Below are 11,404 nucleotides of genomic sequence, written 5' to 3'. Positions count from 1 at the left end.
CTTTTAATAATATTAATAAATATATTTAATAATGTAAATTAATGTAAGTTACATGTCACAAAACAATCAAACGGCAATGAACTAATCCTCCATCCTCCTCATATTTGATATTCCTTTTATTTAAAATAATCCATTATCCATCCATAATATTTTATCGATTTATTATATTATGGAATTACATAATTGTGATCGGGTGGTAGTATTAAAACATTACATTTACGTAAAAAAAAAAAAAATATATTAAAAAAAAAAAAAAAAAAAAAAAGCAAGAGTCATTGAATTACATAGAGGAATTGTTAAATCATTGCATTTCTTAATAAATTGAAACAAACGAGTCAATCGAATCTATAAAAGAAAAAAAACACTATTACATTAAAGGCAAATAAATAATTGTATTGATTAGGCAATATAATAAATATATATATTTTTTGTTGTCTTATTGATCAATATAACAAATCACTGATTTTTATCGAAATTGTTATAAATAGTATTTATGTTATGATAAGTATATCTGTTAAACTTTCCGATTGTAATCATCGTTCTCAATATGTAGCACACCGAAAAAGAAGAGAAATTAGGTTTATTTGCCATATCTTGAATACATGAGACAGTTTTTACGTAAGTATATAAACGATAAATATTTAGTTAGTAAATAAATAAAAAAAAAATATAAAAATACAACTATTATAAATTACTGTAAGCTAATGGTACTTAGCACATTGCGTATCTTTAACAAATTTCATCTACGTCCAAATTTTATATAATCTTAAAGATATAAATCTATTTATATAGATTAATGCTCGCGTAAATTAATTAATATTAAAAACTAAAAATCATCAAGTGAATAATGAAAACTATTCGACTCTTATCTTAATATAAGCAATAAATGTACCGTGTTTGATCAAAGTTTTTAACTCATTTGTATTTTGCCATCGGAATAGCTTAGAATCTAAATAAAAACGAGCATCGAGTTAATCTGAATCGAGCTCGTTTAAGTTACGATGCAATGCAGATCTGTCACTGAACGCCTAAGTGATTTTATTAATCGCTCTTGCTTTGCGTGCAGTGAAAGTCAACGAAAAGAACATTTTGACATCTACACGGCCGTCGTAATATCACAGGGCCACACTGTACATTACTTAAGCTTTGTAAAACCGCCTTTACTAGAGGAAAATGTTCCTACCTTTTTCTTATTCTTTTTTTCTTTTCTTATTATATAGCTTAGCAATTAATATTATTTAATATCTTTCACTTACAAATGTAATGATTAAATATACATTTTCATTATTGCCAATTAAATGTTTAGCTTCATATGATAATTGTATTGATTTTTTTGATAAATAAGACATATTTACATTAAGCTTATAATTGAATATTGCACAGCATAAAGAAAATACATAATGAAGTAGAGAAATGTAGAAAATTACTCGAGTATTTTGTGAAGATACTAACGTTAGGAAATGAAAATGAAATTTAATTTGTAGAATATGATAATGTAACGGTTATCAAAATTTACAAGATAAATTACTCGTCGTTTAAAAACTTGGCGTTTTATGACTTTTATAAATTGTTACCGATGATTTTTACTGATATAATTTCTTATTATGATATGAATACCAATAGACTGGTTAATGTCATCTAACTGATTATTCGATTAGAATTAAATAAATGTCTTAGATTTAAAAAATTTTCAATTATCGAATTGCTTGCATAAATAGTTATGCGTTTGACTATGGAGTCGTCGTTATATATATATATATATATATATATATATATATATATGTTTCGGAATAAAAATAATAATTTTAAATGTTTTGTGTTCGGATTATCCTCAATAATACATTTTCTAATATATTTCTTAAAATTGTAGTAATGCTTTTTTCAAAAATAAATTATATTTAAATTATAATCGATAATGCACAACGAGTTAATTTGTTTAATTTTTACGAAAGAGATCCGTAACATTAAATAAGAAGCATTAATCAAATATATTTATTATTATTTGATAAAAATAATCTACATATATATTTTTATTAAAATGTTTGTATGTGATTGTAACAGAGAAATATGAACCATAGAAATTTAGTATTATAAAAGTAACTCGTAATGGTATAAAAATTTGGATAGAGAAATATACCAAATTTTACTTTTCTGAAATTTTTAAGCATGATAAGGTATTTGTTATATTTTTCCAATAAATCGAGTATTTAATATCTTATAACTTCAACATTAAAGTTCAATATGTCGATAAAACAAGTTTTTTTTCTTTGGTTGATTATTAATTATCCATAGTTGGAGAGTGATAGCGACTAATTGAGCAAATCTTTTGATACAGACTGTTCATTGCTTTAACATAGTAAAATTATTAGAAATCTGATTAAGTGATTTTGATTAAGCAAATCTATTAAATAATAAGCGAAAAGTAGATAATTTACATTTATGTTGTTGTTATTATTATTATTATTATTATTATTATTATTATTATTATTATTATTATTATTATTATTATCATTATTATTAAATAATAATAAGATTCATACTCGATGAATCGATTAGTCGAAATTGTTTGATGTATTAAAGAGAAAAACGACAGTTTCCATGCAATTTTTATTTATCCAATATGTAAATTTAATATTGTACGGAATTGTTATTCGTATTATTTTGCTAAAATTTGCTTGCGAAATATTGAGATTTTATTTGTAGTGATCCGCTTAATATGTATATTCAACCTTTATTTATTTAATGAAAAATCTTGTAACATAATTTATTTCTCCATAAGAATATTCAATGCTTATACCGCGCAATTAAATTAACTAAAGATATTCTAAAACGTCATTGAAGTAATTTTTAAATTTGCTCGACATTGATTATAAGTAAATTTTTTATTTCAAATTATAAAATAGTATAAAGAAAATATATGTAAATGCAATTATCGAACGTGAATTTTGAATTTTCATTAAAAAAAAAAAAAAAAAAAAAAAAAAAAAAAAAAAATGAATCAGAATAATTGAAAAAAGATAATAATAATTAAAATATGTAGTTTTAAGAAAATGTTTATGTTTCATGAAATTTTTAAAGATTATTTGGCTTGTAAGTATTTTTATAGTCCGCATCGTTGAATCCATTTTTAGCTACATTATCTAGAGCATTTGACATTCAGAAAATGTTTTAAAAGTATTCAACCTAAGAATATATAATATGTTACTTTCAACAAATATATATTCCATATTTTTAAATTTTTCAATGTACTTTACATCATGCAGCACAACTAATTCATGGAATAACGAAACTTGAATTGGAAATCCCGCAGATATTTTTGCATCTCAAAGCCTTCAAGATGTCCTTAAAATGTCGTGTAGTTGTACGCAGAATGTATTTTTCGGCTTTTAATTCATTTACATTATTAAGCAAATAATGTTCCGCAATTATTTAAGGCCAAATATTAAAATATTATTATTCTTCGTCTTTAGAGTTGAGAATCCATATATTAATTAACGACGTTGCTGATATTCCTTCGAGTGTGTGATAATAGTATTAGTAATGAATATTTATTTTCGAAATCGTAGAGAAATTAACGACGTATTCTAAAAAAAAAAAAATAAAAAAAAAAAAAAAGAATGAAAATATAAATAAAAATAAATAAAAATATGAAAATTCTGATGGAAAGATTTAGAAATAGGCTTTACATAATTAATTACCGTTTATTAAACACGAAGTAATTTAAAAATATTTAACAAGTTTATGAATTTTATAAATACCGGTTTCAATTTATAATAATTACATGTAGCAATACCCGGTGGGCACAATATAATTATCTGGTACGACTTTAAATTATTTTTAGTTTAATTAATTAGCATCGTACTTATTCACTTTTATATAATCTAATAAATAATAAATTATTATGATTAGTCAATATGATTTGTATTTATATTTTTATCACAATGTAATTTACCTCGATTTACCTCTAATCATTAGTTAGGCACAGAAAAAATTGCTATAAAAACATTATAATGCCAGGCAGTACCACGAAAGTTGAATAAAATATCGGATTCTTTAGATTATGTATTATAAAGAATCGTAGCATCGATTGCTCGAAATTCTTCTTTTTTTTTTCTAATTAATTAATCATAATTAATGAAGAACATGGTACGTTAATAGTCTGATAAATTAAAATTGACCAAAACTTACGGTATCTTTATATTTCACAATAGTTACTTACCTTCGTATTTAATAATATATATATATATATATATATATATATATATATATATATATATGTATGTATGTATTTATGGAGGAAACAATAACAATAAATTATAATAAATATTAAATTATTTTTACAATTCCTTTTCCATTTGGTATAGCCGTTTGCTGCTCCCGTATCTCCAATTGATTGTAAAATAATATATTTGATTGTTGTATGCATTGAAAATAAAGAGGATAACTTATTTAGGATCTATATTTCAATTTTATTGACACTTTTTCTTTGGCGAAAAAAATATCGACGAACTTCAGTTTTGCATTTTCCTTTATCATTCACCTAATAATTAATTAGAAAAAAAGTGCGTTTAAAATTTGTCTCCGCACGTATGTAATACATCTTGACGTATCCACAACAATGAATTAATTATTTATATCACGAGTACTTATGCATATTGCAAAACTACACGGCTGACAATGTAACTGGCTGTGGGTGCATGTGTGTGTGTGTGTGTGTGTGTGTGTGTGTGTTGTTATTACTGACCAATTTTCCATTTGTCACGTTCCCGACCTCCTCGTCAACTTCTGCATCATTTATACTGCATCATGTACGCTATTACCTAGTCTGTGATAAGTGATATTACCGATAAAATTATGGCACAACTTCAGTTAGTGGAAACTACGAAAAACGCCTTTTTCCCTCGTATTTGCATTTATTTAACCATTAATTAATCAATTTATTTAATTAATTAATTTATTCATTCTATTAATTATTTACTTTTCATTTTCGTTAATTCCTCGTTAGCTCTCTTTAAGCATTAATGAAAGTAAAAGATTTGGCGTAACAATACAAAGGAAGAGAAAAGTCAACGGTTTACGTATTTATTTCTGATGCCTTGATTTCGAAACGTGTCTGCTTCATGAAACATGAGAGCCTTTAAGCATTTCATAGTACTCTTAGTAGATATTAAATCGACGTCTTATAGCTTTGTTACATTTAAGGCTTATTACAAAAGATCACAAGAACGTTTAAGGAAATGCAATTAACAAGCCTGTCGTATTTACTTAAAGATGAAACGCTTAAGGCGCTGAGTAATATGCTAATGAAGATGCTTCGATATTTCAAACAATCCTTACATCCTGATTACTTATCGACAAAATATAGTATGCTAGAAATTCTTACTTAAATTTAATTATCCTTCTCGAAGATTCCAGCATCCTTAATCATCATTGGCGAATAAAAATATTTCCTTATTTATGATGACTTGAACTAAAATCAACAATTACTTGGAACTAATTCTGATTGTTTCCCAATGGGTAAAACTTTGTTACAATAGTTTTTAAAATTTTGCGGAGCGTATAATTTTTAACATAATTAAATTTGTTTACATAAATATAATATTCTTCTTCAATTTCAGTGTACATTACTTCCAGTGGTTGTGCCTCGGAGTGCGCAATTTCTCATGGACTCTAGCGATTCGATACCAATTCGTGCAAAATTATTCAGGCCTATCGTCCATTTTGTTTTCTTCGGCAAAAATTTTACACTTTCTCTGGCTCGGTACACAACCGGCATTGTTGGCCTTAGTTCAAGTTATTTAGAAACTTCGGCAGCACCTCATTTCGATCGAAGCCTAGGCAATCCGAAAACGTCATTCCACAATGTCGATAATAAATATTATTACCACAATTTTTTGCCAGTAACACTTTCGCGACACACATTTTTTTTTACATTTTTTTTTTGTTTTTTGTTTGTTTATTTTGTTGTTTTTTTGTTGTTGTTGTTGTTTTTTTTTTGTTTTTTTTTTGTTTTGTTTATACACCGGGGATAAAAAAATTAGCGACCGAGCTCGATATTTACAACACAGACTTCATAATCCGCCTGGCTCATCTCGGCAATTTACCTTAGCGATTCTCGTCACAAACGAAAAATAAAAAAAAGATAAAATAATTAAAAAAAAAATAATAATAATAATAATAATAATAATAATAATAATAATGGAAATAAAAGAAATAAAAAAAGGGTTGAAGGAAAGACTGAGAGAAGGAAGTGGGGAAGGAAGGAAGGAAGGAAGGAAGGAAGGAAGGAAGGAAGGAAGGAAGGAAGGAAGGAAGGAAGGAAGGAAGGAAGGAAGGAAGGAAGGAAGGAAGGAAGGAAGGAAGGAAGGAAGGAAGGAAGGAAGGAATAAAGGAAGAATAAAAGATGAAATAATGGATAGATGGCTGGCGTATAAAGTAATGGGAACGAATCGAACATTTATACAAAATACTAGTATCCAGGCGTTGCAGCCACGTTCCCTGGAAGCATTATTCTCGCGAACTCGGCAGACGCGAGTACAGGAAGCGAGGCGCAAAAGGGTCGCGAGATTAGGGACAATGTGAGGATAATCGAGGTTGAAGAAGTAAGAGCAGGTTCGTTGCCGGTGGGCGAGCCCGTGTCCTCGACACGAGGTCCCCCGTCATTCCGCACAAATCCGACGAGCCCTTTTGCATGGCACCATATGCGTGTGTGTGTGTATATATATATATATATATATATATATGTATATGTATATACATGCACACGTACATGCGTGCATACATACATATAAATATACACATGTAGATAGATAGATAGATAAAAAGCGAGTCGCGTTCTTTCGTCCTCTCTGTCATTCACACTCACTGTGTCACGCTCGCTCACACTATCTCGCGATGAGGCAGGAAATAGGTTAAAATCACAGTCGCGGGACTCGCGCTCGTCCCTCCTCCCGCGCTAATCCTGGAAGGACGCTTTTTAAACGCACGTGCACGTATGCGCGTGCACGCTACGTATGCGGAAAAGTTCGGGCGCGCGGTCACGAGGCCGCGGTCGAGTAGCCGCGGGTGTACCGGGCCGGGGCCGTACCCGCTGGTTAGCTGTTGGGCGGCTCGGGGCTCGCGGTCGCTCGGCTCGTCGCGGCCTCGTCTTCGTCCTCGTCGTCCTCGTCCTCTGGGCGCTCGCTGTCCGTGGAGGGGGGCGCCGTGGGCGACGACTGCTTGCCGTTGTTGTTCACCGAGGACGTTTCCCCGCCGTCCGGACTGCTGCTCGCCTGGAATTAGCCCAAAAACGCATTGCTCTCGTGATCGAGGAAGTAGCGCGGGCGTCGCGGGACGTCCCCCTTAGACGGCCGCCGAAGCCGACACGGCTATACGAAAGCACGGAGTCACGCCTCGCGGCCCCGTTGACTCCTCCTTCGCTCGCAGCCCCGTTCGCGCTTTTACCGAGCGGCGAGTCGTAAGAAGAAGACAATAAGAAACAACCTACAAAAGGCCGGCCACTTTCTTTTAATCGGCTCGGCCACCGCTTTCTTTTATTCGACGCTTTACTTGGAAAGTTTAAAGGCACGGACCGCGAGAATTTGCTGCTCGAATCCCAAATTTTTGACCAACGTGACGATCGAAGTAAGCGCGGCGAGTGTATTATGGCGTAACTCTATCGAGTCAGATGTCTACGCACCGTGTTCAAACCCTCTTCACCACACTTTTCCGCCCCAACCAATCTAATACTCGTTCCCGCGAAATTAATTAATGGCCAAGATAGTTGCAGTTCCCGTAGAGTATCGCTACCATCAAGTAGCAACAGCGGTAGTAGTAGTAGTAGTGGTAGTAGTAGCAGTAGCAGTAGCAGTAGCAGTAGCAGTAGCAGTAGCAGTAGCAGTAGCAGTAGCAGTAGCAGTAGCAGTAGCAGTAGCAGTAGCAGTAGCAGTAGCAGTAGCAGTAGCAGTAGCAGTAGCAGTAGCAGTAGCAGTAGCAGTAGCAGTAGCAGTAGCAGTAGCAGTAGCAGTAGCAGTAGCAGTAGCAGTAGCAGTAGCAGTAGCAGTAGCAGTAGCAGTAGCAGTAGCAGTAGCAGTAGCAGTAGCAGTAGCAGTAGCAGTAGCAGTAGCAGTAGCAGTAGCAGTAGCAGTAGTAGTAGCAGTAGCAGTGGAAGGGTTCGAGTTAAATAGAGCTGGGGGGCTCGCACGAAAATGTAAAAGTTAGGCTCACCTCGAGATCGTCGTCCGACGGCTCCTTGACGGCGAGTATTCGCGACTGTCCCTTGCCGGCAACGAGATCCCGGGAGGCGATCTTCCGGTCGTGCTCTCCGGGAGTCTGCTGCTGTTGCTTGTCGGGTCGCGGCGGCGCCGGGGATTCGGGCGTCGCGACGGTGCGGCTGCTGTTGCTGTCCGGCACCGAGTTCCCGTCGCTCACCAGCAGCGAGTTGTTCGAGTCCGAGCTGCCCTCCGTGTCCTTGGACGGCTGCTTCGAACCGAGTCTCCCCTGAGCCCCGGACTTGGGATTGTTCTGGTTCTTGTGCTCGGCCGCCTCAGCGTTACTTATGTTGTCCTGCTTCTTCCACTTGGTGCGCCGATTCTGGAACCAGATCTTCACCTACGCAGATGCGAGATCGCGTCTTTCCCATTATTAGCCGGGCCGAGCGTGGAAGAAATTTCATTACGGGAAGTAAGGAGAGCGGACGCGCTGCTACCTTCCTAAACGGCTGCTTCGGCGGCATTTTAATCGCCTAATAGTCGGCTTTACTTCATTGATTTCTAATTCCGTAGTTAAGCAGCAGCCACCGAATCACTCGACTGCTTTATCGAATTCGCCCTACAAATTGTATTCCCTCGAGGCTGGCGCATTTTTCGCTCTCGAGCCCCACCCGCCCCTCCCGAGTCGCCCTCTAACAAGCGTACGTCAACCGACGACCGTAATTAAAAAATACTTGAATTTATGTAAAACACAAATTTATTTATGGGGCTCTGGCATTTTTCGACCTTTTCGCCCGCGCCTCATTTAATAACTGTATGAGAAATATGTAACACCGTCGTTGACTACTCGAAAGTATTACAATGATTTATATTCCCTTTTATTTATACGAATAAATGAAAAGCTAAACTAATATATATGCGCGCGTATGTTTTTATTTTGTAAGGTTTTATAGGCTCGTTTCTCTATTATATGCTATAATAAATTATAACGGGTAAGTTGAAGGATTTGCAGGTTTAAATAGAAAATTTACACTCTGCACATCGTTGTCGTCATAGTCGTCGTTGTTTTTCTTTTTATTGTTATTAGTATTTATTTTATTAGTGTTATTACTAATAATATTACTATTTTCCGACCTAGCCCAGTAGAAAATAAAAATTAATGAGCTTTCTGCTATTTTAATTGTCTCCATGTTTATTCTCAATTTTATTTTAAATATTTGACATTTTAATTTGGTTTGAAGAAAAAAAAATGTTTGACAGAGTGTAAATTTATCTTATATTTGTATAATCAGCATGACGATTATACAACTAAAATGTCTATTTCATTAATATTTTTCACTTATCTTGTCCATGGGAAATAAATTAACTCTTGTACAATGTTACTTTTATGTATTTAAAGTGGCGTTAAATTGAAGCAATTAAACTCTCAATATATTATTATTATTATTATTATTATTATTATTATTATTGTTGTTGTTGTTGTTGTTGTTGTTGTTATTATTACTTTTGTCGTGCAAATAATTTAATTTATTAACTTTTCAGAAGCTTCTCGTTATATGTTTAATACATTTAATAGCTATGTTTTGTACATTTAATTAAAATAATTTTATCTGGCTAGTGGTTATACAGATTTGATCTTTTAAAGTTCATTATTACTTTTGTTTATTTACATAGAAAAATGAAAAATTATGTTAAATTGATCGATGTATTGTTTTAAAATTATTACGCCAATTGTACGATAAAGATAATTTTGTAATTTAACGAAGATGCATTTACAAGATTTAATTTTATCATTTTTTTTGTTTTGTTTTGTTTTGTTTTTTTTTTTGTACAGGATATTTTCAATGAATTATCATTGTTTGGATTTTGTATGTAAATATGTCATTATTGAAAACTGGGTATTTTTAATTCTTGAAATTCAAAATTTACGATAATATTAGTGAAAAATATTGTTTGAATAAATATTTCAATAAATATTGATTAATTATAATTTATTTATTAGTACAGTTGCTTTATTTATTTATTTATTTATTTATTTTTTTTTTTTGCTTTTTGTTTTGTAATAACTAATAAGAGGTTATTTTTGAAAAGTTTACGAATGTGAATTAAAAGAAAGTTTTTCATTTATTTAATCAATCATTTCTCAACATGTCAGATAAAATCAAATAAATTATTACGATAGGAGCATTATCGATAAAGTCGATTTAAGATTCAATTATCCAGTTTCACATTAAAAATATCTTTATCTAATTGACCACTTATTTATTTGCGAATACGCTTTGTTACGTCGGGTGCACTTTGTTGCAGCAGTCCTGCATGGAGAGTGAATAGAGGAAAGAGGAAAGATTACGTTACGTGATTATTTTCACTCCGGGAGAAGAGAAAGACAAAGAATGAAGAAAATAATAAGAATAAAGTGAAAATAGAACAATATTTTAGGAATTTGGGTGCTCCACGGTAACATTAGAGAGTATTTTGACATTTAAAACGACGTCAATATTGATTAAGATAAAGGACACTTGTTTACAATTCTAAAAAGCGAATAATATTTGAGATTTATTTACGCGAAAATGTTTCCATTCGCAGCATTTGTAAACAAAATTTAAAAATTACTTATGAAAACATGAACTGACAAGATGGCAGTATATACAGGACTCGGGTAAACACAGTTGCAAAGGACAGTATGTATTACAAATAAAATATATAAATTACAGCGCGAATGCGTGAATTTTTTTTTATTTTTTTTTAATGTAAACTAACGCATTTTTTACGAATGAAATATAATTGATATTAATTGAAATAACATTAAAATGATTTTTATTCCCGAATCATTAAACGAGGATACGAGCGAATGATATAATGTAAGATAAGCTCTTTCTGTTACTGAATTATGCGCGACGAGAATTATGTGCGAAATAATATTGCCGACGGCGAGTAATCTCAATTATAAAAATATCATAATACAGTGAAATTCAATTTTTCTTCTCGCCAATTATAAACGGATTAGTAAAGTGCGCTTTCACTTCTAATAATCCATTTCGCTCTCAATAGTGGCCCCCGAACGCGCGGTCAATTCTTCAAATCGACTGCAAGCCGAATAACAAGTACGGTAGAAATTATCTTAATCTTTTTGTCTGTCGTAACGATCGCCGAAGAAAGTTTAAGTTTCACTTTGAAGGATTTTAAAAGATCGTGAGAGAGAGAGAGAGAGAGAG

The 11,404-nt window shown here is 32.4% G+C and overlaps 1 protein-coding gene across 1 annotated transcript in view; it reads right to left on the bottom strand.

Moving 5' to 3' along the window:
* Nucleotides 1-6,836: 6,836 nt before the first annotated feature.
* Nucleotides 6,837-11,404, bottom strand: part of LOC105360416 (homeobox protein Nkx-6.1) — a 40,226-nt gene continuing 35,658 nt past the window's right edge. Inside the window, exons 4-5 of the mRNA XM_011497311.1 lie at nt 8,206-8,589; nt 6,837-7,271 (exon numbers count right to left, since the gene is read on the bottom strand). Of these exons, the coding sequence (XP_011495613.1) occupies nt 7,095-7,271; nt 8,206-8,589 (561 nt within the window). The 3' untranslated portion in view covers nt 6,837-7,094. The remainder of the gene's footprint in view (nt 7,272-8,205; nt 8,590-11,404) is intronic.

This window comes from Ceratosolen solmsi, unplaced genomic scaffold (assembly GCF_000503995.2).
Source record: "Ceratosolen solmsi marchali unplaced genomic scaffold, CerSol_1.0 scaffold13, whole genome shotgun sequence".
Lineage (NCBI taxonomy): Eukaryota > Metazoa > Arthropoda > Insecta > Hymenoptera > Agaonidae > Ceratosolen > Ceratosolen solmsi.
The sequence above is the reverse complement of the archived record's forward strand: the minus strand, read 5'-3'. Positions and strand labels throughout refer to the sequence as shown.